General features: G+C 42.5%; 1 protein-coding gene across 1 annotated transcript in view; it reads left to right on the top strand.

Annotated features, from left to right (window-relative positions):
- Positions 1–27,130, top strand: part of dip2ba (DIP2 acetate--CoA ligase B (putative)a) — a 48,011-nt gene that overhangs the window by 14,180 nt on the left and 6,701 nt on the right. The window contains exons 2-29 of the mRNA XM_085444650.1: positions 12,773–12,844; positions 14,182–14,337; positions 14,862–14,987; positions 15,115–15,351; positions 15,448–15,576; positions 16,384–16,503; positions 16,694–16,891; positions 17,220–17,311; positions 17,391–17,501; positions 17,710–17,833; positions 17,999–18,108; positions 18,292–18,394; positions 18,480–18,544; positions 18,650–18,743; positions 18,939–19,058; positions 19,176–19,290; positions 19,556–19,695; positions 19,849–19,985; positions 20,501–20,581; positions 20,666–20,793; positions 21,045–21,159; positions 21,245–21,446; positions 21,600–21,712; positions 23,669–23,749; positions 23,905–24,028; positions 24,163–24,284; positions 24,944–25,055; positions 25,437–25,546. Of these exons, the coding sequence (XP_085300776.1) occupies positions 12,773–12,844; positions 14,182–14,337; positions 14,862–14,987; positions 15,115–15,351; positions 15,448–15,576; positions 16,384–16,503; positions 16,694–16,891; positions 17,220–17,311; positions 17,391–17,501; positions 17,710–17,833; positions 17,999–18,108; positions 18,292–18,394; positions 18,480–18,544; positions 18,650–18,743; positions 18,939–19,058; positions 19,176–19,290; positions 19,556–19,695; positions 19,849–19,985; positions 20,501–20,581; positions 20,666–20,793; positions 21,045–21,159; positions 21,245–21,446; positions 21,600–21,712; positions 23,669–23,749; positions 23,905–24,028; positions 24,163–24,284; positions 24,944–25,055; positions 25,437–25,546 (3,437 nt within the window). The remainder of the gene's footprint in view (positions 1–12,772; positions 12,845–14,181; positions 14,338–14,861; positions 14,988–15,114; positions 15,352–15,447; positions 15,577–16,383; positions 16,504–16,693; positions 16,892–17,219; positions 17,312–17,390; positions 17,502–17,709; positions 17,834–17,998; positions 18,109–18,291; positions 18,395–18,479; positions 18,545–18,649; positions 18,744–18,938; positions 19,059–19,175; positions 19,291–19,555; positions 19,696–19,848; positions 19,986–20,500; positions 20,582–20,665; positions 20,794–21,044; positions 21,160–21,244; positions 21,447–21,599; positions 21,713–23,668; positions 23,750–23,904; positions 24,029–24,162; positions 24,285–24,943; positions 25,056–25,436; positions 25,547–27,130) is intronic.

Below are 27,130 nucleotides of genomic sequence, written 5' to 3'. Positions count from 1 at the left end.
GTTTGTCTACCACCACTATGTCCGGTTGGTTAGCCACCACCATTTTGTCCGTCTGTATCTGGAAGTCCCACAGGATCTTAGCTCGGTCATTCTCCACCACCCTTGGGGGCATCTCCCATTTTGACCTCGGGACTTCCAGGTTATACTCGGCACAGATGTTCCTGTACACTATGCCGGCCACTTGGTTATGGCGTTCCATGTATGCCTTGCCTGCTAGCATCTTGCACCCTGCTGTTATGTGCTGGATTGTCTCTGGGGCATCTTTACACAGCCTGCACCTGGGGTCTTGCCTGGTGTGATAGACCCCAGCCTCTATGGACCTCTATGGATATATATATATACACACACACACACACACACACACACACATAGCATGTTGGCATGTTGTAAGATCCAAAAACACAAAATGTGAAGAAAATTACTATTTGATATGCTTTTAAAAAAAAAAAAAAAGGCTTTCCAAAAGTTGCTGTGAAGCCAGTAGCTGCTCGCAAGATACGAACACACACCAATAAACTTGGTGTATATATACACATACACATACACACACACACACACACACACACACACACACACACACACACACACACACAAAAGGATGCTTATAAGCCTGCATATTTTATTATCTGGCAACACGTTTATGCTGTGTTTATGCTGTAGTCAACAACAAGCACCAGGGAAATATTCACAGCCTGATATCAAGTGCTATGAAGTGTGAACCGCAGTGGACAGTAACATTTTTTTTAATAATGTAGCTTACATATTTTTGGCTTACTGTAGTCATGGATGCTAAAGGATCACTTTGGATATCCTCGAAGGTTTGCGTTCTTCTGTCACTATTAAAAACTGTGACTAATAATGGGACAGTCACATGATTGTTGGTTGGAAATGGTAACAAAGTACGGTATTATTAACTCATTAAACATCCAGACCACTCTGACCACAAACCCGGTGCTTCTTGTTATCCAGTATCTCGCCATTTCTGTCTCATTGACTCTGTCTTTCACTGTGGCTCTTCAGCTGATCAGCCACAGCTGATCATTGGAGCCCTTTGAAGTGGGTGTGAGGAACACGAGGTATTTTCTCAGCAGCTGACCAGTTTCTATATATGAAATCGCAGGCCTGCGTCACAGGAAGGGCTGATGGGAAACCAGAGTTCAGTGGTAATCCAGTCCTGCTGTAAATGTACAATGAAAGTTTCCAAAAGGTCAGTTGCCATGTTTTTTTTGTTCTTTTGGAAATGTGCCTCACCTTCCTAATACTCGAGCAGAGCCAAAGGGTTATCAAAAATTCCCAAAGAGTAAAAGTGCTCAGGAAGCCTCCTCAACAACCTGATGATTATCTCCCCTCTTGGCCCCACAGCACACATTGTGCTAGAGCTTGGCCTGTAGTCATAGACCCCTTTAATTCAAGTCTCGAGAGAGCGAGGTAAAACAAAGGCCCTGAAAACACACTGAACATTGTGGGTGTGGCTTAGGCCTCTTAATCCCTGACTGTCAATAGCACCGTTGGTCCCGTAAGTCCATATATTACCTTTTATTGTCTTGAAAGGAAGCGCCAGGTTTATATTTTGAAACAGCTGCTGTTCTGGCAAGTCTGACCTTAGTCATTTCCTGGAGATGAGCTAAAATTGCTTGTGAGTCTTGAAGCATTGAACCCACGTTGCTGAGAGCCTCTTATGTGAATATTGGACCATATTTTGGAATGTTAGAGTTGAGACTGCCGCATAACACTGAGTAATATTTTTCAAACATTGATCCCAGTAGGTAGCCTGGTTTTAAAGTGTCTTTGTGTCACGTGTTGCATACTCCCACAGAGTGACAACGCACTGATGACTGTTGTGATTGTGGTGATACAGTATTCCCACAATAACCAATAAAACGTCTCTTTTAGACTCTGGTCATGTGCAGACTTGATGGCGTACACACCTCGAGGCAGCAGAGTTTTTGTCAGACGGGGGGTGTCATTAAAGTTTGAGCGTCATGTCTGGTTCGTCCCTGCTGATGCATGTGTTGAAAATCTTCAGCTGTGATATAACAAAATTAAGGCGGCTTTTTGAGTATCACCACCATCAAGTCAGACTAATGTTTTCAGTGTAGTCATTTTGGCCTTGGTGGCTGAGATCAGCCCATCTGCCAATAAAATCACTGGCCACTGACTTTGTTCAGTGTCTGCCTGCTGCGACACATCACTTTCACGCTGACTATATTTTCTAAGAGAGTGTAATGTTGAGCCTAAAGACTTTAAAGCAATAAAGTGAGGTTTTATAATTCAGAAAGCCTTTAAAATATTCTGTTTTTGTTGGCTGAGCTTGAGGAGTGTGGTGGTGTTTCAGATGCTGTTTAGAGGAATCGGAACCACATCAGTTTCAGTTGCTGCTCTTTTCCTTCACTGACAACACTTTAATCCCATACCTGCCCTTGGTTTTGGTGAGTGGTTTATTGCACGCACACACAGCGCCCCACAGCCCTTCCTCTGTGACCTTCCACTTTTAGTTGCTTGTGAAGTGAGTTGTTGTCACTGCTTTTTTTGTTGTTGTTGTGGATTTTAGAGCTCGACAGGCGTTTAGACAACCTGTTTTCATCACAGTGTGTGCGCCTCTTTTACACAAGTGTTGCCCATTTGTTGAGCGCCTTCCACAGACTGAGAGCCATGATCTTCAGAGCGGCGATAGATTCGCATCTTGACGACAGCCTGTTTAATGATTGCGAGTGGTGGGTGGTATGAGGTCAGGACCGTGAGCTGTCCAGAGAGTGGAACGTAAGCAATAAGGTCTGCGGTTTCAGTGTCAACGGCGGACTCAGCACCCAGAATCAAAGCGTTTCTCAAAGGCCGCTCATGGCTTTTTATGAGATTATAATATTGATTTAAAGAGGCTGTTTCCTGCCTAACATTACTCCTCCTGCATTAACGTCCTCCTTTAAACCATGAGCTATTAGGCATAGTCGATGAGCAAATTCTGCACGTGTCATCTAGAGGTAGGTGCAACATAAAGAGTATATTGCTGAGCAATATTTCTATATGTGTAGGTGAACAGAAGACTCGGATGATACTTGAGCTGATGTGCTCAGTGACCCTCGGGTCAGGTCCGTCCCACACTTCTGACCCCTGTTTATCTTCACTACGACACTGCTGCAGTGAAACCTGATACCTCTACATTCACTTTCACCACTCAATACCCTGTGGTTACCCAGCAATGCTGAAACACTAGTCTATTATGCAGTTTGCTAGCCAGGATGCCTCTGTCTAAATACGCTTCTTTTCTCCTTTTATTCTCTTCACAGTGGACTGAATTTAGGCGGAGTCAAGCTGCTGACTTGATCGCACTCACTTCATGGTGCTATCAAAATTTCTACCACTGACTCGGTCCTTTTCACGGCAGACTCATTATGACTTGTCGCACTAGAAAAAGCTGGCTTTCTTTAGACTGTTCAAGTAATTCATGTCAGTGTGAGAAAGAATTAGTGTGATCAGACACAAGGTTTTCTTTTTAAAAAGGCTGAAAGTAAACCATATGCTGTAGTGCTAGCTTACAGGCGTGACTTGTTACTTTAGATTTGCTGTTTAGGTGCCCGTTATTTATTGTAGGCTCGTTGTATGTTGGGTTTTGTTTTCAAAAGTTTGCTTTCTTGCTCGCGGTTAAGTCGAAACATAAAACGTGAAGTTGGAGCCAAAGAGCGATTGACTCAACCTAATGTAAAGACTGGATGTTGGGTAACTTCTTGCTGGTTCTCTCAAAAACGTCTGAAATCAACCATTTCTCACTTGAGCCGGAGTTTATTTTGTAGACCTGTCTGAGCGTATAGTGAGTATTGCTAAACCTTACATAGTCGACTTAAGGTATCAGCTTATAATCCCTACCCAAAGCATCATAGCCGTCATGGCACACGAATGGCTGGAATTTGTGCATCACATAACAGCATGAATTGCCACGACTTATCCTCTGTAATGTGGGAAAAAGAAATGGGACAGCTGTGTGGTGGTTGGCAAAAAAGTCTTGGATTCAAAGTGTTTACATGTTGTCCATGTGACTGTGTGGGTTCTCTTTGGGTACTTTGGTTTCCTCCCACATACACGTTAGGTTAATTGGTGACTGTAAATTGGCCATAGGTATGAATCTGAGCGTGAATGGTCTGTTTCTCTGAGTTAGCCATTTGATAGAGTGGGAAAATACAGCCAGACCACAGGGTGTATCGAATGTTTGTGATTGGAATGATTAAAGCTCAACCTAAGATCACAACTTGTTTTCATACGTTTCTGGATTATATGCTGATTAAACAAAGGAAGTGCAAATTAATTCGTGTATAAGCTTGGCACAGCACCCATTTTAACTTGTCATAGCCAGGGAACTACAGGTCTATATCTTTCATTAAGCCGGCCCGCAACAATGACACCCTGAAAGCGTCTGCTGTAAATGAAAAGCAGCCATTGAAGCACAGATGCTATAAAACTTCTTTATTAACTTGTGACAAGTCTGCCTATAAAACTGTTTATTAATAAATGATTAAGCTAGTATTCATCCACCTGCGTAGTTGCTGTAGGGGATACAGTTCATGGCAGGGGTAGCAAGCTAATCTGACCAGAAATCAGCCTGGGATGTGGCCTTGGTCTCACTCAGTTATGCAAACATAGACCTGTTAGTTGAAACCTCATTGCAGTTGTAGTCTGCCGTACAGTCTCAGTGAGGACAACCTGCATTAACCTTTGCTGCTTACTAACAAACAGCTCACTTGTACTTGCCTGACGTCAGTTTCTCTGACTCCACAATCTGTCCTCTCAGTTGTTTGCCAGCCTTATCACTTTGATGAAGTAACGTGATATGAATTTATCTATACAGCAACTGTTTGTCACTGCCAAGATTATACAGCTGGCCTGTGATGATCTAGAGGGAAATGGCGTGACCCAAATTAGTGTGCGTAGTACATTAACAGTAGTAAGATTAAAGTGAAGAAGAAGCCGTCTTTCTTATGGAGAAGAATAAAAGCAAATGTTCCGTCTTTTTTGTTTCATTGTGGTTTTCTGATAGCTTTTATTGTTGCAGCAGTTCCCAGCTCAAAACTCACAGCTGGCTCTAGAACGCTTGATATAATAATAATAATAGAAGTAATGGAGGAAGTAGGGCTCTAAACTCAAGCACAAGATGAATGCTTAAAAAGCTCGAAGGAAACACTTGTTTTATTTCTTTGGATAAATTAAGTTTCGGGATGCTGACTGTCCAGTGTTATTGTTTCTTCTGTTTTTATCTTAATCGTGCCAGCACTTTTTGTTGTTGCTGTCCTGTACAGGAAGGTCTGACTTCACTGAATGTTTCGGTACTTGACTCGGGTGTGGTTGAACTGGTCGTTTGCATATGTGTGGGTGTGTTTCTTCGCATGTTATGTGTTTCTCAGGTATTAAGTTTAAAAGGTGGGATTGCCCCACATTTGTTCCACTAAGATGCGTGTCCACATTAAGAGCTGCTGAATCTTTATTTTATCATTTTTTTCTTTGCCCTTCTCTGTAATTTCCTGTGAGGCATACCTGTGTTAAACATGTCACTACAGTGGTTTCACTTCTAGTTCTCAGTATGACGCACTTCTTCCGTTACATCCTCTTTGCTGGGCATTGCTTCATTATTTATTGGAAAATGGGTTTAACACATTGTTGATCTGTGAAAGCCACGCACAAATTGTTCATTTGAACTAATCTGGGCCAAGCACAGCCCTTGGACTTCTTTTATGTCTCACATTCGTTTTATTGAGATTTTTATAAGAGTATGCCTTAGAAATGAAAAGGGAGGCATAATTAGATCTGTCTTCACAGACTGGAGCAGGCTGAAAGGCAATAAATAAAATATAAAATGAAACATTTTTCAAATAATAGTGTTGATAGCTCTAATCTGTAGTGGCTATTGCATTCACCTTACACACAATAGATTGGAAATCAGGCAGAGGCACAGACCCAGCTTATAACACAGGGACTTACAAGCTAGTGTGCTCCAAGTGCCAGTGTTAAGCCCGGATAATTGGAAGTGTTGCGTCAGCGAGGGCATCCGGCGTGATTTCTGTGCCAAATCAAAACATGTGGATCCATCCGCTGTGGTGATCCTTTGGGGGGGGGGGGCACTGTATACTAAACTGTGTTACATCGTCTGTTCTTGTCACATATTACACAATATAATAATATAATATATATATTATTAACTTTGCTGTTGTATTTTTTTAGGGTGTAATTTTCAGAAGTCGTTCCCATACCTTTTGTCGAATTTTTATCTGTAAGTTCACTTCATTAGGGACAGCTAGATAAGACTAAAGTGACCTAATACAACACCCCTGCCAGGAATGTTGAGCTTTTGTTGAAACAGTTTTAGTGAAGTGTTGAGTCAACTGTATCTATAATCATGCTATAACCGTGCTATGTTCACTGGCCACTGTACTGGGTTGGAGGTTTTGCTTCAAAGCTTTTTTTCTTTGTGGCACAGATTCAACACAGGGCTGAGATTTTGACATGATAGCATCACTTAGTTGCTGCGGTGACCAATGAGTTTTTGGTGCTATTGTTGGATTTTTCTAAAAAGTTTTTGTGCTTCCATTTTATGTCACTGGGAGATCTTGTATTAGAATTTAATAAGTTATACCTAATAAAAGAGCTTGAGCACTTATTTTCTGCATCATTCATTATTGGAAAGATGTACATAAAAATCGTTCAGAAGGTTAAAGTGACAAATGGTAACTAGCCATATTTTGGGCACTGTTGCTCAATCGTGACTAGGCTGGGCTGTCAGAGTTGCGTTTTCCATCCAACCAAACACAAACCGAATCCAATGGAGATTTTTGACAAGAGAAAGTACACTTACTCAGACCCTTACTTACGGTATCTGGCCAGCAGTTCCCTTTAGCCGTCCAGAGATCACTTCATCCTCCCTGTCTGCCTCAAAACCCCCACGTGGACTCCCAGGGTCCCAGAGGAATTTTTGGCCTGGATTTGAAGTGGAAAAACATTGTGCTGGACGCAGGAGGTTTATGTATTAGTGTTTTGGAATCACTATTCAGACATGAAGCAAATATCTCCTGAGTGATCACTGATTGGTTTTAATACTCAAAACCTGATTTAACTGCTAGTAAACTGAGGGAAACCCCCACATTTAGTCAAGGATGCTTGTCGACTTTCTAGATGAACAAACTTTACTGCCTTAAAGTTTTTCTTTCTCCCTCCGTCTATGGATGGATGGATGGATATATAGCTAGCTAGATATTTTAAAGGATAAATAGTGACCTATAAATATTTCCCATGTTAATATATAGTTGTGTAACATTGCCTTGAATGCTTAAGAAAAATGAAGTCACACTCCCTCTTTTGTGTGTAATGTAATCCAAGTTTCTCTCCTCTGTTGTGGTAGAGAGTCCAGCTGTGTGTCTGTGTGTGTTTGTTTTGGTGTGTGGGAGATGACGCTGGTGCTCTAGTGTCACATCCAGTGGTTCTGCATGTTTCATATGTTTATGTCTATTTTGAATGTTTATATAAACAGTATAGAAATCTTTGATAAATAATCACGCATACATAGCTGTGTCACAAGTTGAGCTTTCATAAATCTAATGATAAGGGGCCTCAGGTTGTTTTTAATGCTCCAAAACTTAGAGATATTTCATTTGTGATCAGTGAAAAGCAGCAGATCCACACAGCTAACAAGCTGGATCGAGGGATGTTTTCAGTTTTCTTAAAAGAGTAAGTTAAATGATTTCCCGGTCATCAAACAACACTGTTTACTGTCAGTCAACCAGATCAATTAAAATGATAATCATTTCAAACCCAGTTAACAGTATTGAAATGAAATTAGTTTCATGGTATGCAAAAGCACAGCAGTGGAACGTTTGTACTTGCCACACTGCTTCCCTTTTAGAGCATGCTCTATGGAAATAAGCTTCTTACATCTGCTTTAACTAATGACCAGGTGCCATTAAATGGCCTTGGTGTCATACTCATTCGTTTGCATTTCCTGTCAAGTGCTATTTATCCATGTTCTCGGCACAGTCTGCCCATTGTTTTTGTGTCACTGCTCAGAGTCTCTATAAATAAGATCTTGTGGGTGACGTTAGTTCCTCCTTTCTCAGCCCCTGTGTTTATGTGTGTATTTATATGTAAATGTGCAGGCTGTGGCTGTTTTCCATGTTTTTTCTAGTTATCCTGTTTATCTCACAGTCATTTCCTCATGGTGGATTTATAGAACAGCAACTTTTTGCCCTGGTATGTATTTCTTGTGATATAGGGTAGTAACGGTGTTCTAGATTAGCATCACTCTTGTCACCAAACTGTAACCCACAGGCAAACAAAGACACTTTTATGCAGAGCAAACTGGTATCGCTGGCTAGAAGCACCACGCTTAGAAAACAGTCCTGCACTGTACAGAGCCTTGTTTCAGACATTTGTGCCCCCGTCTACACAAACGTCCAGATGGAGAGATATAATCTGTTAGGTTAGATGTAATCTCAGATTACAGATTAGGATAGAGACCAAAATGTGAGCACTGGATGGCTTTCAAGATGTAAAAGCGGGGTTTTATTTACAGCTTTCTGTGTAATCCAGCCAGTTATCCTGTTTGAGTTTCATGGTTGTGTGCATTTATGGGTTGACAGGAAACCTGTCACATGCAGGTCTCTGTGTGCAAAAGACAGTCAGGCAAGCGGAAATTGTGGGTGACAGTCATGTCACTTGCTAATCTGCTCAAAGTAATTATAGAGATCTCTCGGTTGGGGAGGGGGCTTGAATACATATGTGTAAACAGGAGAGGGTCCTTGGAGTTTGCATTCACTGTGACACAATCCATGTTTGCTGAGATTACATCAGATTGTTGCAACATCCTCTACAGAGAAGTGAAAGAAAACGAAGGAAAAATGCTGTCTCAGTGCCTTTTGTTCATATATCATGTGGATGCCAGGAGGCTTTTCAGCTCTAATTGTGTGTGTGTGTGTGTGTGTGTGTGTGTGTGTGTGGATCAGGCTGATGGATGGGTGGGTGTTAACTGTTAAACAGAGATCCATAGATCAGCTGGTATCTCAGGGTTGAAGCTCAAGGCCAAGATTTGGATTTTTCATTCAGGAGAACTGTGCAGTGATTCCAGGACTGAGGGAAATCACTGGCATTAAAAAGCGCTTCACTGAGCCTCTCAGTTTTTCATGACCTAATGAATATCATTTAAAGAGAAGAAATCTTGGCAGCAGTTGTGGCACTGATTGAAAGACACTGACCTCGTTGCTTTAGTTTTATATAAATATCTCAAATGCAGTGCTGTTTCTGGGTATTGGCAGCTGGAATTAAACTGCTTCCAATACAAATTTCAGCTCTTCCCGATTGGCAATGGAGCAATGAAGAATGGTAAAGGAACAGCACAGACATAGTGGGTTGGGAGGGACAGAGTAAGGTGTGCATAGAAGATCACACTGCATTAAGGTAAAGACAATAAAACACACAAACCGAGACAAATCGCAACCAAAAACAACCTCGTGTATACGTCCAGGTCATGTGCTGACCATTAAGCGTTCTCTTTAACAGCTTTTTTCCCCTTTGTATTTGGGAAAACAAAAAGGGGTGCCGTTCATGGGTAATAGTAATCCAAGAAGCGAAATTTTAGCTGTATCAGCTACAGCCAGTCCGATGATTCAACATTTGAGCTGCTTGGAAAACCACAGGGAGCAAATGTTATGTCATGAATGCTTAATGCCCAGCCATGTCGTCAGAGAGAAATTCACTGTTCACGATGGTTTCAGTTCTTGGATTTTATTTGACACGGTTACGGGGCACACAGTGCTGTAGGCGTCCATTGACTTTATCCTCTTTCACAGGTTCATAAAAATATCTTTTTTCTGCTTTTTCGAGCGTATGTCACGCCACATATAAGTCGAAATCACAACCAGGGTGTTCTCCTGTGGCCTCCTCCCAGGGAGGCTTTAGCAAAGAACCCACAGGAAAGTAATCATCGTTGTAACAGTTTGAGGTTTTATTCACAAATGATCAGAAATAACTAGAAAGAAAATTTCCTTTGTGTGTTGCTACCTGTCTAAGACCCAATCGGAGCCTCCAGGAAAACACCCTGACAACAAGATCAAGATGTGTACGCGTGGAGTGATGCACAGTGCACACATAAACAGTTAATCTCCAAAACCTCAAATGGCTCTAATGTGCCGGATCATAGTGGAGAATGCCAGTGCAGATTAAATCTGAAGTGCTCCGTAATCCCCTACTGTGTCAGAAAAAGTTGTAGCCCTCCGCAGTTATCAGTGTGGCTGGGAATGCCGTTCATGTGAGTGTGTTTATCCCCTCTGTGACCCTGCGCTGCCAGCTATTAGGAGATCAGTCCACTGTATGACTTGTCTTGAAGTATGAGGTCAACATCGGATATTTTAAAAGAAGCCTCACAGGGTCACTGTCATCTGGTCTTGAATGAGCTCTGAAAATGTCACAAACAGCACGATTAACACAAAAAAACAGTCAGTTAGAAGGTCTGGCTGCCAAGGAGAAGGACTGATAATTGCTTATAGATGTGAGATTTGTCACACATTTTTAATATGCTCTTAAAGATGCATTCATTGGTGATACTGTGCCTCTATCACAGCATGCTGGGCAGGTTCAGCCGATCCTTGGACGAAGTACGCATTCCTGGTTTGACATACTGACACACATCTCACAGGGAAGGCCTGTAGTGCCAGTACACCTCAGGCCCTGTCAGCATTCATTCTCTTGTGTGCTGAAGCGCCCTTTAACCTGCCCCAGCTGTGTATACACACATACACATGCACAGATACATTAGCTTCCTGCACCTCAGGGACATTTTTGGAACTATGAGCATTCTCTCTTGGCCAGTTGGCCCTCTCTGTTAGTATGGTGTTTTCCAATCAGCACATTCCTCTTTCTCTAGACAGACACAGTGAGACGATTTTGGCAGCACACACACAGGGTGGGGTAATGCTCATATCCTGTCCCCTGACCTCAGATTACACACAGTTACTGTACTGTTTTTGTTCATGCTCACACTCAAAAACACCACATTCTTGCACTTAACACATACAGCTTTTTCTCTGTTTTGAACCAGCTGTCACAGTCAGTCTTTAAACCCAGAGCCTTTCAGTGTCTTTCTTCCCACTGCCAGCCACATAGCTGGTGTGCCTGTGCCAATCCGTGTCTGTTGTACTTGCCCGACACCAGCACAGACTCTCTTCTGTCTGCGTTAATGACCGACGGCGCTCCGTCCATCTTTCCATCTCTTCCCCTTCTTCCCTCCCGGCACCAATTGGGCACCAGGACTGGGCTTGGCGTAACCTTGTCTCCGACAACAATAACTGCTCCAGTCCACTACAATCAAGTTGCTGCTGATTGTCTCGCTTGCATGTCTGCCTATGAGTGTTTTCCTGTGTATAAACAAGTCTGTAGCATGCTAGAGAGATGGAGAAACAAAGACTGCAACAAGCTGCTGTGTCTGAATTTCAGCCTAGTGTGTGAACCCAGGCATGAACTCCAAGCTGAATGCTTGCCATCCCCATTTTTTTCTTTTTGCTCCCCTGCACAGAGGGAAAGACAAAGCACTCGGCACTCAGTCACACACTGCCTTTCACTCTAAAACTGTTCAACTTTGTTTTGTTGGCTTTTTCTCTACGAAGGTTATTCACTTTTACTCTGCTTCTCTTAATATGAGTGTTGTGAAACCTACAAATTGTATCGGAAGGATTAAAAAAAAGAAGTCTCATATTTAACTCATTCTGGCAGGCACACACACAATCATAGAGGGGACTTCCTTTCTGATTCTCTTGTTTATACAAGCAAATCCTACACTCCACTGGATAGTGACCAGAGTGTGAGAAAACTTTAAGAAAAAACACACTCTATCTCAGTCACACACGAAACTCCCCACCCAGCCCCGGCTTATCCAGCACACCTCCCTCCGGTCTCCCTGCTGAACCTTGGCTCACCGTTTCTCTCCTTATTTTCTTTCATTGTTGCTTAATGCACACACTGGTCTGCATTCCCTGTTGCTGCTAGTGACTCTCAGCCCCCCCCCCCCCCCCCCCCCCGCCGTTTGGCGATTGGCACTTGACATAGCATGCGGTGTTATCGCTGCACACAAAAGAAGGCGACTAACAGAGAGAGTGTGGGAGATTGTAGCATTAGGATTGTTTGTGTTTTCAAGGGGAGTGTGTGTATGTAAGGGTGTGTCTTTCATGCATGTTTGCAGTGAGCAGACTGTGTGTTTTGGGGTCCCAGTTTAATGGACTTTGTCAGGCCTGTGCGGCTCTCTAGCACACTCTAGTATCACTGGGAATCCTGCCAGGCCGAGGCCGAATGAGGAAGGGGTGGTGCTGGGTCTACAGTGGGAAAAGGTCGGGACAGATAAATGACCGAGTCCCATGTGAAACTGGCTCACATGGCTTCCTTTTTTGCTCTGCTTACCATCCCAACTATTCCCAATGTTTTGGTACTGTTCTCTGCCTGGTTACGTGCGGCTCAGTGGAATCATACTTGGGTTTTATAGCCAGCAGGCATGTTTATTCACTGGGGCTAATGTAAGGCCAAACAATGGCGTTATCTCTTCGCCTTGTTGTAAATGGACTTAGCTGTCAGCATGTGGAGTTCAGTGGATTTGGTTTAAAGTGGATTATTATTATTATTATGACTCAACCCTCTGAAAATGTATTAGTGAAAGCAGAGGCTGTACATGTGTGTGTCTGTGTGTAAGTAGTTGTCTGGAGTTTGTGTGGTAATTATGACTAACCTAACAGTTTGGTGTTGCTGTCCTCTCTCCTAGGTGACATCACGCAGAAGGGCTATGAGAAGAAGAGAGCCAAGCTGCTGGCCTCCTACATCTCCCATTTGCCAAGTAAGACCAGTTCTTCTTCTGCTCTTGGAATTTTTTCATGTTGCATTAAAGCCTTCCTTCTTCTTTTTCTCCATTTGTGTTTTTTTTTTTCCGCCTCCCCTGTCAGCAATGTTATTGTTGTTCAGGCTGAAAAGCAAAACGAGGCTAGATTGCATAAGAAGATTCCTCAAATTTACATTTGAGCTGATTATTCTTTCACATGTGAAAAGAACAACGGAGGCAAAAAATGGATTCTTTATGTCGTATTGTACTTTTTTCCTTTTTTCATTTCTTTGAGAAGAAACTTGACTGACTTCTCAGTGTGAGTGTTGATTGTCTTTGTCCAAGTTAGCAACATAATTTCTGGCTTTCTGTGGCACTCTAGTGGCCAAAATGAGAATTGCACATAAGGTAACCAGTGATGCACAAATATCTTTAATAACTGCATCACCACAGGTAAGCCACGGATGCACAAACCCATAGTTCCTGTCAGACTTTCTGCTGTATTTAGTGCGTACCCAGTAAATGTGATACATTCTGAAACTGGTTTCAGTTTACAGCTGTGGGGAAGTACTAAAGCTTCTCTGTGTTACTATGTGACAGACAAACTGATTTGTCTGTCAGTTTCCTCAAGCAAGGGTGTGGTGTTTCCTTCGGAAAGTATTGCACCATGCTAGCAGCGGCATGAAAAAAACATCGTTCTCGATGTGTCACTTTAAGCTATTTAAAAAAAAAAGAAAAAAGAAAAAAAAGAGAGCACCACTACACTTCCCTTTCCTCTAGTTTAACCTTTGTTTTGACTTGTGCTGCCAAAACATTTGTGATTACACGCAAAGATCGTATATTAATCTAGATTTCAGTCCCGTTGTTTTTAGTGATTTTTGCTTTCGTTTGACTTTTGCTGGCAGCTTGCTTTGAATGTCAGAGCATACACCAGAAAGCTTTGAATCTCCAGGGGTGACCGTGTGCTCCTTCACTCGTCCTGTTATCCCTCAAAACCATCATCTCCTCAGGGACTCAGTTACCCAGTTCCCTCCGGGACGAAAAGACAGTTGACTAAAAATATAAATGTAACCCAGTTTCATGTACTCTGTTAGCAGTATAACTTGCATCAGTCAAGTACATGTCCTTATTTCACTGTTCACAGGCTCTGTATGAGGCTAAATTTGGAGAGCTTCAGAGAAGGTCATATAATATTTATGCCTACACGTTGCTGTAATAGCATTATGTAAAGCAACGTGTGCTCTGTTTGTCTGAATTTCCTGGATCTCATGTTAGATTGTTTGTTTTGCTTTTATTAATGGTCCCCTAAATATAGACTTTTATTGACTTTTCACATGCTGGGCTCTGTTCTGTAGATGTGGATCTGCCTCTACCAGATGTGCAGCTTTCCCCGAGCCGCAGTGCCGACCCTAGCCCCAGTCCTGAGGCCCCGGGCCCCTCCACCTCTTCAGCCTCCAGACACCATCGTTCACACCGCAGCGGAGGCGCCAGGGACGAGCGCTACAGATCAGGTATGCAGCACAAAATTCACTACAAAAGCACACAGGTACAGTTGGGGTCAAAAGTTTACATCACGGAGTTTACCTTTAAATAGTTTCTTTGATTTGGAATGAAGGTACAACAAGAGTGGAATGAATGCAAACAATTCAAGTCATTGTTTTAACTTTAATTGTTAAAACAATTATAGAATTTCATTTATTTGGGAGCTATATCCTCACAAACTTTCAACGGGGTTTAACGTTGGCGCGCTAATGGCATAACCTGGTGCTCCAGCAATTTCCACTTCATGGCAGGCGCGAGCCTCGGTGGTTCCTGGGTTGTTCCTAAACATCCTTATCATCTGAGGGTGACAGAAATTTCTCCAAGAGACCTTATCAACCTCTGTAAATCTATAATTCTCCTTGGATATAATCACTGAGTTAGTTGGATTTTTCCATTGTCCAGAGAATTGATCATGATCACTAACCTGAAGTTCACAGGTTTTGTCCTTGTTGTTTTTCTCACTCGGGTTATTCTCTATTCTATATTTATGTAGACATCCATACAGAAGCTGTCCAGGCAGCACTGGCCAAACATAAAGAGGAGAAAATGGCTCTTCCCATGCCAACCAAGAGGCGCTCAGCCTTTGTCCAGTCTCCCATAGATACCTGCACACCTCCAGGTAAGCTTGGTTCCACCCACTCTGAGATCAGATGGTTGCTGGTGATTGTAGCTCCTAAAAAATACCCTCACCAAAACATTAAAAGTTATTGAATTATAATTTCTTTCACGTTTTCTCTTACTCTTAGACACATCTTCTGCATCAGAGGATGAAGGCTCACTGCGCAGAAAGGCAGCACTCAGTGCAGCACTAGCTCAGACCCTGCAGAGCCCCGACTACTGGATCAACCGCTCCGTCCAAAGCTCTTCCACATCCTCATCTGCTTCCTCCACCCTCTCCCATGGAGAGCCCAAGAGTCAGCCCCAGCCCCAGCCTCAGCCTGCTGCTTCCTTGTTAGCTGACGTGCTAGCCCACACACGCATTGGTAAACTGTCCTGGTGGAGAACTCCCAGCGTTGATCCATAAATCTCAGTGATGGTGTCACTGCCATTGATGATGCTATTTTTCTCCGCCCTAACAGAAAACAGTGTCCCCCCAGATGTGACGTCCTCTGCTTCTCAAGACAGAGGGTCCAGGGTGGATCTTCCCCCAGCAGTCAGGGGCATGAGCCGTGGACAGAGCCGCTCCAGCATGCTGGATACTGCTGACGGTACACTCACTTAAGCCAGAATGTCTGTTAACGTCTGGCTGTGGTACAAATATGTATAAAGTTTTATGTGGGGAGAAAAACCTCTAAAGTATTCTTCATTTTCTGAAATATTTGGAATCTGGGTGACTGTCTTTTGGTTCTTTCCTCATTTCAAGCAGTTCAGTCATTTTGGTATTCTAATCATGACATCGGACGATGTTTTACTGTTTTGCATTGACTGTGTGGTTCAAAGCATTGCAGTGAGAAAAGTGATTGAATGTGTTCCAATCAACATACATACAATCTACCCATGTTCATCCTCGATCACCTTCAACATCATCCTCATGTCACTGTGTGGTGAATGCTGCTAACGACCGATATTTTGTGTTCTTTCTTTTGGGTCCATTAATCCTGTCCCTGTCTTGACTTTGATTTAAAAAAGGAAAAAGAAAAGGTAATATACATCGAACCTGGGGAAGGGGAGGGATGCCGAAGAGGCCCCAAGTAGCTTGCTTTCCATCCTGATATCTACCTCTCTTTATGTTTGTCTCATGCTGTAGGTGTAGAAGTAGAAATCTTCCTTTATAGTATTTTCCTGAAAGAATTGTCCACTCTGTGTCTCCTTGTGTGCAAATTTCCCTTTCAAATTTTTCCTGCTGCTGATTCTGTTCCTGACTGTGCTAGTGCGTAGGTTACTGCCTGTGTGAGCGAGAGAGCGTGTGTTAAAGTAGAGATTCATGTTTGAATAAACTTGCATGTGTGGGTGTCTGCGTGTCATTGTTTGTTTGCATATGTTGGTGACGGCGGCTGCTCTCGGTGTTTGTCCAGGCGTGCCTGTCAGCAGCAGGGTGTCCACTAAGATCCAGCAGCTGTTGAACACACTCAAACGACCCAAAAGACCGCCGCTCAGCGAATTCTTCCTCGATGACTCTGAGGAAATCGTAGAAGGTGTGGCACATAACACAATATGTCATGCTTGATTTTCACCGTTGTGTGTACTGCAGCACAGAAATCCTCTTGGTTGTTTTGAAAAGGGTTTTCACTTCTTTAGGAAGTCACCCAGAGTGTTGTGACACCACAGTGTTACAGCGTTACACCCAGTACTCACAGTTTCTTGCTTGCCGATTCTCATGCCTAGTTCCCCAACCGGACCCCAACACCCCGAAGCCTGAGGGACGTCAAATCATCCCAGTGAAGGGGGAGCCCCTTGGGGTGGTCAGTAACTGGCCTCCTGCCCTGCAGGCTGCCCTTGCCCGCTGGGGGGCCACTCAGGCCAAGAGCCCTGCCCTCACTGCCCTGGACATCACTGGCAAACCACTCTACACACTCACATATGGTGAGCGACACGTTGCCTCGTAGGAATATTAAAGTCGATTTTGAGCACAAATATGGGTGTCTGTATTGTTGTGTCCACTCTATAAATGTCAGGTATATTTTTTGCATATGAGCTGGATCAAAGGAAGAAATATTTGTTGGCCCGAGTAGAACAACTCCCACATTACATTGCCTCCAGTGTGGACCCATAGTGGGTTGGGAAGTTAAGCGATCATGGAACAGTTATGCAACAATAATACACAGCAATTTAACAGCAAGAAATCTGGCCTGTGGAAAACAAGATGACATTTTTCTTTTCTTTTTTTTCTTTTCTTTTTTAACCTGTATAGGTAAACTGTGGAGTCGCAGTCTGAAACTGGCCTATACCCTTCTGAATAAACTGGGCACAAAGACTGAGCCTGTCCTTCAACCTGGAGATCGAGTAAGAGTTTGTCAGTCATTTCTTCCTAAGTAAATTGTAAAGTAGCACGACGAGGAAAATCATTTCCTCTGCTTCTTAGGTGGCGTTGGTGTATCCAAACAGTGATCCTGGCATGTTCTGGGTGGCCTTTTATGGCTGTCTGTTAGCTGAAGTCATCCCTGTGCCTATTGAGGTGCCGCTGTCCCGACAGGTAAATATACCTGTTTTCATAGCAGTTCTTCTGTGGGATTTCTGAAAAATGCTCCACATGTTTAGGACCAAATGCATGGTTTATGATAATGAGAGCCTCACCAGTATATTATTATTATTATTATTATTATTTCTTTTAGTTGTCACAGTTTTGTCTGCTTGCCTGTCCTTGTGAGTTGAAGTTTCCTGACCTAAGCCTCTTTTCATAGGATGCAGGGAGCCAGCAGATTGGCTTCCTGTTGGGCAGCTGTGGTGTGAGTTTGGCGTTGACCAGTGAGGTGTGTCTCAAAGGGCTGCCCAAGACACAAAATGGAGAGATCATCCAGTTCAAAGGTCAGCAAGACTAAACTGCCTCTGCTAATGCTGCTGGCTCATCAGGAATCATCTCTGGATGCTTTCATTTTATTGCAAAATTAGTGTAATTAGTGCAGCTTTTTTCCTAATGACAGCTGTAATAGTTTTTGTGTGCTCCATGCTCTTTGTGTCTGCGTGTTGCAGGTTGGCCAAGGATGAAATGGGTAGTGACCGACACTAAGTACCTGACCAAACCATCCAAAGACTGGCAGCCTCACATTCCCACTGCCAACACAGACACTGCCTACATAGAGGTAGGCAGTTCAATGCATTTCTAATTTCTGCATTCTAATTTAGATTCAGTTTATCTTTAGTAAACTGTTATATATTCAATTATGTATCTTCTGTAACTCGCAGACTATTATTTGACTCTGATATTAATTTTGACACGTTGTTGACATCTGTGTGTTTGTCTGTGTGTTTGTTTCTCGCTGAAGTACAAAGCGAGTAAGGAGGGAACAGTGATGGGAGTCGCTGTGTCCAAGATCGCCATGCTGACTCACTGTCAAGCTTTGACACAAGCCTGTAACTACTGTGAAGGTCAGAGACTATAAAACACTGCATGTAACTTTGTGGACTTGAAGCTGGTGAACGCACTCATTTGCTCATGTGTTTTCTATCTTAGGGGAGACACTGGTCAATGTGTTGGACTGTAAGAAAGATATGGGCTTGTGGCATGGCGTCTTAACGGTGAGACTGGATGTTTCTGCTGCTGACTAGATGCCCTTTATTTGGTGTGTGGTACAGTATGTTATTGACACTGTTGGTTTTTATATATTTTTTCCTTCCCTGCAGAGTGTCATGAACAGAATTCACACCATTACTGTGCCATATGCTGTCATGAAGGCCTGTCCCATGTCCTGGGTGCAAAGGGTTCACATTCACAAAGGTTGAGCCAAATGTTCTTTCTTTTATACTCCATATTCTTATAATTTTACTATGTTTGCTTAGTTAATAAGCAAACAATATTAATAAGACAGAGTATTTTACAGACTGCTAGGATAATAATAATGTTAGAAAAAAAGTTTTAATAAGAAAACAGTAGAGAAATGATGCTTAAGGGCTTTTTCTTACCCTCTCATAGCACGTGTGGCCTTGGTGAAGTGCCGTGACCTCCATTGGGCCATGATGGCCCATAAAGAACAGAAAGACATCAACTTGTCTTCAATACGCATGCTTATAGTAGCTGATGGAGCCAACCCATGTGAGTAACTAATGTAATAAACAGTCACTATACATGGCCATTTTAAAATGTTGTGCTGTGGGTTTAAGCTGCTTTTACCTACTTTTGTTAATGTTTTCACCCTTTGTTTACCTTCAGGGTCTGTGTCCTCGTGTGATGCTTTCCTGAATGTGTTCCAGTCTCATGGTCTGAAGCCTGAGGTCATCTGTCCGTGTGCCACCTCTCCCGAGGCCCTGACTGTGGCCATCCGCAGGTACAACGTGAACCACACGAGCAAAGAGATAAACAGAGAGACATGTGCTTTTCACACATACAGGGATAAATTTGTTCATCTCTGTGAGAACAAAATTTATACAGTTAAATTTAACCGAGACGTCCTTTATTGAAAATGCATGAAATCTGTAAATATTCATAGGGATGCAGCAATTACTCGCAAATAGTATGGGTCATGAAAATGGAAAAATACACTTTTCAGAATAAAAAGTTAAAAGCATGTACATTTTTTTTACCTTGTACAGGCCAGGTGCGCGAGGTGCTCCGCTGCCAGCCAGGGCCATCCTGTCCATGGGCGGGCTGAGCCACGGAGTGATCCGGGTGAACACAGAAGACAAGAACTCTGCTCTGACTGTACAGGATGTGGGTCACATTATGCCTGGAGGTTAGCCACAACTGTTAGGTGTAATTGGCAGTGCAGAAGTGCAGCAGCTGTCACATCTTTACTGTACATTCTGACTGTATGGCCTTTCTTTTAGAATACAGAAGCTCAAGTCTACATAATTCTAATGTTTTGACCTGTTTTTGTTTGTTTCAGCTCTGATGTGCATTGTGAAGCCAGAGGGATCTCCTCAGCTGTGCAAGACGGACGAGATAGGAGAGATCGTGATCAACTCACGTGCTGGAGGCACCATGTACTACGGCCTACCGGGTGTCACCAAAAACACATTTGAGGTCTGTCACAGGTTTAATGTTGTCACACAAATTACAGCTTTGTACCAACATTTACTTTTAAAATGGTAAATGTTGATGGCTTAAAAAGGTACAACATGCTGTGGCTTTTGAATTAGTGGAATGAGACATGATATGAAGTTTACATCAGTCTCCGTACGTCCCCTCTCTGCTATAATGAGCTCCGTCCCTTCTTGTTTGACCTTGTGTATTTAAAATATGGACTCATGGAAAAGGAGTACTAGTTTTAAATTACCCACTAGATGGAGCCACAGACGTCACTGAATAATTGCTTTATTTCTATTTCCTTATTTACTAATAAAATGCTTTATAGACTTCATGGTTTAAATATTGTCCCATTATTTTTATTAATAGAACCCACTAAGTGTTTCTTTTGGCTTATACTATGTTGTACTACTACAACTGCAGTATTTTGGGGTATGCAGTATATTTACCCTTGAAATGCAATCTGTGCTGTGTTTATGACACTTGTCTCTCTCATCTGTGCTAATTTCTAGGTGATTCCAGTAAATCAAGCCGGAGCGCCCGTTGGAGAAATTCCCTTCACTCGAACTGGCCTGCTTGGATTCGTGGGACCGGTAGGTCGCTCATGCACAATTACAGTAGTTCCAGTACTCTGCAATTGGGATGTCTGTGCTGAGTTAAATATGTCTGCTCCACAGGGGAGTCTGGTATTTGTTGTGGGAAAGATTGAGGGGCTCCTGATGGTGAGCGGGCGACGGCACAATGCAGACGACCTGGTGGCCACGGCGCTAGCAGTGGAGCCGGTCAAAACAGTTTACAGGGGGAGGTGAGACACTGACAGGCCGCTGTGAACCACAGTGAGGTTTCACTGTGCTCCCAGCGTGTGTGTTCATGCATTACATTACTTCATAATGCACACTGAGTAAGAATGTTCTAGCGACGCACACATGTGAGCAGGGATAATTTAGTGATATTTAATTGGTAATTAGTAAAAATCCCTTCAGCATCCTGCAGCTTCTGCTGGTTTCTTTGTCTAGCTGTGTGTTTGCACTCACTTCTCTGTTGGCATCTGTGCAGGATCGCAGTGTTTTCTGTGACGGTGTTTTATGATGAGAGGATAGTGATTGTGGCAGAGCAGAGGCCCGATGCCAGTGAAGAAGACAGCTTCCAGTGGATGAGTCGAGTGCTGCAGGTGAATCACACATCTGCTCATATCATCTTGATTAATATTATGTTATTCTGTATTAACGTGTACTTGATGCATGTTCCATCTTTAGGCCATTGACAGTATCCACCAGGTTGGCCTGTACTGTCTCGCGCTCGTCCAAGCCAACACCCTCCCAAAGACGCCTCTGGGAGGCATCCACATCTGTGAAACCAAGCAGAACTTTTTGGAGGGAAACCTTCACCCCTGTAATATCCTCATGTGCCCACACACCTGTGTTACAAACCTGCCCAAGCCCCGGCAGAAGCAGCCAGGTGGGTTGTCTTAGACATTATGGAATCATGCTTGTATACAATATAAAGCTGTAGCATGAAGAGGGAGCTAGAAATAATGAGGATGTGCCATCAGCTGGCAGTTGAAAGTTTGTCGTTGTGTAACCGACTCTTGATTGTTTCTGATTTCCTCAGTGGACGTTGGTCCAGCTTCTATGCTGGTTGGCAACTTGGTGGCAGGGAAACGGATCGCCCAGGCTATAGGGAGAGAGCTGGGCGTGGTGGAGGACCAGGATCTCATTCGAAAGGTACTGCCACACAGACCAAACTCCACTGATTTCATATATATGAGGTCTAGTAGTGGATTTAGCAGAGTGCAGCACAGTTTTTCACCAGTTTAGTTTGTAGGAATTTGAATTGCCTTAATATCTAAAGGAGTCAGTGTCTATGATGTGTACAACACCTGCACAGTGAGACCATTAATAAAAGATTTGCACGCTATAGCAAAACTGCAATGGTTGCTTTATAGATGGCAGAAGATTAATGAGCAAGTGTTTTGTTCAGATTGCTGTATTGACATTATTATAAGCTTGAACTTGTTTGGATTTTGGATAAAAAAAAATGCTTATTTAATGTAGTAACTGGAAAATTATCAAATTCTTTAATCATTTTAATGTCATACAAACCTGTTCAAATTAAGCTGGTAAGGTAAACTGATGTGTAAACATGCCATGAATGCAGGTTTAATGAGATGAGCCTGCGTCTGTCAGGCAGTATGACTGCTGATGCCTTATCCTAAATCTCTGTTGTTGTTCTGCCTTTACTTTGCTTGGGTTGGGCTTTAGCTCTGTATGTGGCCCACCATGATGGTAAGGCTCTAGTCTGGCCTCCCCTCCCCCCTGCATCCCTCCCACCCGCCTCTTTGCTCATGCTGCTTCTGTCAGTCAGCTGTGATAACCTGACGGCCACCAGGTACAGCTTAGCCCGGCGAGATGACCGTGCAGGCTAGCTTCCTTGTCCAGCAGAGGTCCACACATTAAAACTAATATACAGCAGCACATTACAAATGAGGTCACATCCTACATTCATCCGGGCCTTATTTAATAGTCCCACGTCGCCATCTTATTTTAAGCCTGGAGTTGGCCAGCAGCCTGCTGCAGCTTTGCCAGACCAAAAAGTCAGCAATGAATTAAAAGACATTGATCTCCTCTGAGTGAGAAGAAGTTTCTTATCTTTTACAAAATGTGCAAGTGCAAGGCTTAAGCAATTATAATCTGTCACTTAGCATATATAACTGCAGAAGATGTTCTAATAATATACTGTGATGCACTATACGTATATCCTGCGCATTAGTACGAATTAGAATATTAGAAGTATTTTGACGTGCACCTCTGCTTCCTGTGTTCACTGTGACGCTCCCACGTGCAGCATGGCTTTATGAGTTGCCAGGGCAGCTGGTCTGCATGATGTGACTCCTCACTCATTGTTGACCAGAGCACGACGCACAAACGATTACTTTTCCAGTGTCTGACGGTGCGATACTGCTGAATATCCCTGTACGTCTAGCTGGTGTTATCTTTACTTGTTTTTTTTAATGTTTGTTTTTTACGTGCTTCCTAGTGGTCACCTGGCTTCTGTCTTGTAAAGGGATTCTTTACTTTCAGGTCCTGTCCGTGTGTGTCTGGTGCACTGCTTCCTCGGCTTTTTGACACCACAGATTGAGATGCTAATGACATTAATATATTAATAGTTCTATTAATACTCATTTATGTAACTGCGTAAATCTTGTGAAGTGCCTTTATTTAAGAAACAGCATTCTGAGGGACTAGCAGAAACTTTTTGTTTTTAATCAAAGTTGTCATGACCCCTTTGTTTTAAAGGCCCACAGATTGTGAGCTTGTGGCTCCAGTTTGCCTCCTTCCTGGTGCAGATGGTCCCAGCATGACCTTTCACAACTTAAAAAACCCAAATACTCTGGACACCTCTGTGCTCCTGTTGCGTCACACTGTGTCCTTGACGTACTTTAAAGTGTTTTCTGTTTAAAATGAACAAATCTGTCACAGAGAGGACTGATTATATATTTATTTGTTATTTTGAAGACAGGCTTTAAAATATTTTTCTCTTTAATCACTTTCAAATAAGTTATTATTTGTCAACAGTGCCGCTTTGTGTAATTATATCTGTGCATTAAAACATTGTTTGTGTGTTTAATCATCCATCTGTGATGCGTATGTAATGAGCGATTCCTTTCTTTGCCTTTTCAGCACCAGTTCTTGTCTGAAGCTCTGCAGTGGAGAGCCCAAATGGACCCTGACCATGTTTTATACGTGCTGCTCAATGCTAAGGTAGGCTAAACATGAGCATACAGTAAACATAAGAAACGTGCGCATACGTGGCGTGCACCATTACCTTTCTTTTACCTCGGAAATGGTGCCACTCTGTAAATGGTGATCCATTTTGTTGTATGAGATCATCTGTACCAGCACTGTTTTTGCTCTAGGGGGTAGCAGTGTGCACAGCAACTTGTGCTCAGCTACACAAGAGAGCAGAGAAAATCACAGCTACCCTGATGGAGAGAGGAGGTCTCAACACAGGAGACAACGTGGTGCTGCTTTATCCCCCGGGTATGCACGCCGTTATTATACGTTTCAACTCTTCCTAGTTTTTCATATCAAATAATATGTAAAAGTGCTGTTGTTTAATGTAGTATTTTAACGGCGTCGTAGTTCAACCAGGTTCCCATCTCCTCCTCCTGCAGGTATCGACCTGATAGCCGCCTTCTATGGCTGTCTCTACGCGGGGGTCATCCCTGTGACTGTGAGGCCGCCCCACCCACAGAATCTGGCTGCTACTCTCCCCACTGTCCGCATGATCATTGACGTGAGTGCACTTCACCACAGCTTTTTTTTTTTACTCGAGTATTTCCACAGTATAATGGAGTAATGTATGTGGAATTATTTGAGTACATTGAGTAGTATTTAAACTGTTTTTGTACTTATTCTACGCTCATTTTTCATTTTCAGTTTAATTTTTTTTCACTTAATTTTGTAATGATTTATCCAAAACTAGTAGTTCACAATGAGAACACAGTTCTGTGAGTCTTCTCTAATGCAAATACATCATTTTTCTTTGTTTTTGTTTTTAAGTGATCCACAATCACAGCTAGGGTTCCTTATTCCCAATTTCCCTGAAAATCGAGCTGTTTGAATAGACAGACAAACAGCAACGGAGACAAAAGCACAGTTATGACATTGCACTGTCCATACTGGATCACTTTCATGTACTGAAATATGCATCGCTGACCTTAAAACAAATATGAAGCTTTTTTAGCCGCCACTTTAATAAACTATCACATCAACGGAAGTGCCCTTCACTAATGAAATGAATACTTCTGTTGGTCACTATAACTGATTTCCCTGAGGCAAAGCAAATGAAATTGGGCTTTACTTTGGAGATCAATGAAATATCAATAACTGAATGCTTCACATTAATCTGTGGCTCTAAACGACCGCGTCTGTGCTCTGTGTTGTGTGCCACAGGTGAGCAAAGCAGCCTGCATCCTCACCACACAGCCTCTCATGAGGATCCTCAGGTCCAGGGAGGCGGCTGCCAGCGTCAATGTCAAAACGTGGCCCACGATCATTGATACAGGTGACTGAATTAGGAAAGCCTTTAGAGTAACGTGCAGCAGCTGGGTGTCGCTGCGTTTGTGCACGTATTTAGATGCTAGCAGGTTTGGCTTGAAATAGACACTGTTTGTGCTTTGACTAACTTCAGACATGTACAGTACGTTTCAGTTATTTTAAGCTCTCATTTCTGAAGATAAGAGTGTTGCAGTGAGTTAAAAGTAAAAGTATGGATTTTTAATATGTGCATTGAAAGGATAAAATTACACGTGAAATGATATCACCTTCCCTTTCAACCAGACTATTATCAGACTGTAGCATTAAGAGCAAGATGTATTAGCAAGAAGTATTTGATTTATTTTGTCCAATAAAGACATAACATAAATTCACTTCGCTCGCATTACAGATGATCTTCCAAGAAAGCGGCCTCCACACATCTACAAACCTCCTACAGCTGAGATGCTAGCCTATCTGGACTTCAGTGTGTCCACCACAGGCATGCTGACTGGAGTCAAGGTAGATTACTCCCACAAACCCTGTACATACTCCAAAAATAATAATAACAAACAAACAGAAATGACTGTGATTTCATTTTTTTTTTTTTTTTAATATGAATTTCTCTAGCCAGAAAATGTTTAATTTTCTGCTTCTGTGTCTTCTCTTGGATGTTTGACCTTCACCCAGCTGGTCTAGTTCAGTGTATTGACAACAGAATTATGACACAGAGATTAAATATTTTCATATTTACACAGACATGGCCAAAAATATTTGGTAGTTGCACAAATTGTCTACTTTGTTTGTTTTTATGATATAGTGAAGGACATTTGTGCAGTTAAAATGACATTCAAATTTTTTTATTGGTTAATAAATCAAATTTATGCCTACAGTCAGTATTTACAGTGTGCTGACATTTTGGGATGCTGACTGTCCGTCTCCTAAGCTGATTCACTCCTGCCTCATTGATATTGAGGTTGTTTGTGGGCTTCTGCTTATTCACGCACTTTTTTTAGGGCTGACCATAGATTCTTGATCGCATGAACATCTGGGGAATTTCCTGGCTGTGGCTCTGAAATGTTAATTTGATGATCTCAGAGCCACTAAGTTATCACTTTTGCCTTGAGACGTGGTGCTGGAGACATCCATCATGCTGGAAAATGCACAAAGCATTAAAGTGCTCCTTTGGTGGAGGAAGAAGTTATTCTTTGAGGAAGCTTTTAGTGTGGTCAGGCAGAAGCCCACAAAACTGCAGTCAGCTTTGAGCATTGCTAAAGCGGGAATTGGCCCAGAAGCTGATGTCCAACTTGCCACAGAGAACAGCAGAACTTATTAGAAGAAGGACCTCTAAACACTGTTTGCATAAATCTGATTTATTTGCCAATAAAAGTTGTTGAAATTTCTTATGATTGTTTTTCACTGTATCGTAGAAATGAAAAGAAAAACTTGTGCGATTTGCCAAATCTTTAGTACGAGCCTGTTGATTTTATGAGGTTAAAAGACATGTAAGAAATGGTTAATTTAGATCAGATTTTATATACAACAGAGGAGTGGAGATATTGAAGGTATATGAGTTTAAATACCTGAGGGTAAACCATGCAAAGCAAGAAAGAGCGGTGAAGATGAGAGTGCAGGCAGGGTAGAGTGGGTGGAGATGACACTGAATAATTACGCACACCCCACTTTGCAGCTATTTATTTGTAAAAACTGTTTGGAATCATTTATGATTTTCGTTCCACTTCTCAGGTGTGCACCACTTTGTGTTGGTCTTTCACCTGGAATTCCAATAAAATTGATTCATGTTTGTGGCTGTAATGTGACAAAATGTGGAAAAGTTCAAGGGGGACGAATACTTTTGCAAGCCCCTGCATATGAGAGGGGAGGATGCTAGAGAATAGGGTGAGATGGAGAAAGATGTTCTGCTGTGGTGACCCCTAGAACGAGCAGCTGAAAGAAGAATACACATTTTTAACTCTAACATGCTACCTGTTCTAATGGTCATCAAACTACGTCTTTATTGATACATATTGAGGTATTAAAATCATACTAATGAGGTGAAGTTTAATGGAGTGAGTCTGGTGGATTTCTTAAAAGTTTCTCTGCTTC

This window comes from Copadichromis virginalis, linkage group LG20 (assembly GCF_057382275.1).
Source record: "Copadichromis virginalis isolate Kocher_CV1m ecotype Utaka linkage group LG20, C_Virginalis_male_GT1.1, whole genome shotgun sequence".
Taxonomy (NCBI): Eukaryota; Metazoa; Chordata; class Actinopteri; order Cichliformes; family Cichlidae; genus Copadichromis; species Copadichromis virginalis.
This window is presented reverse-complemented; position numbering and strand designations above follow the sequence as displayed.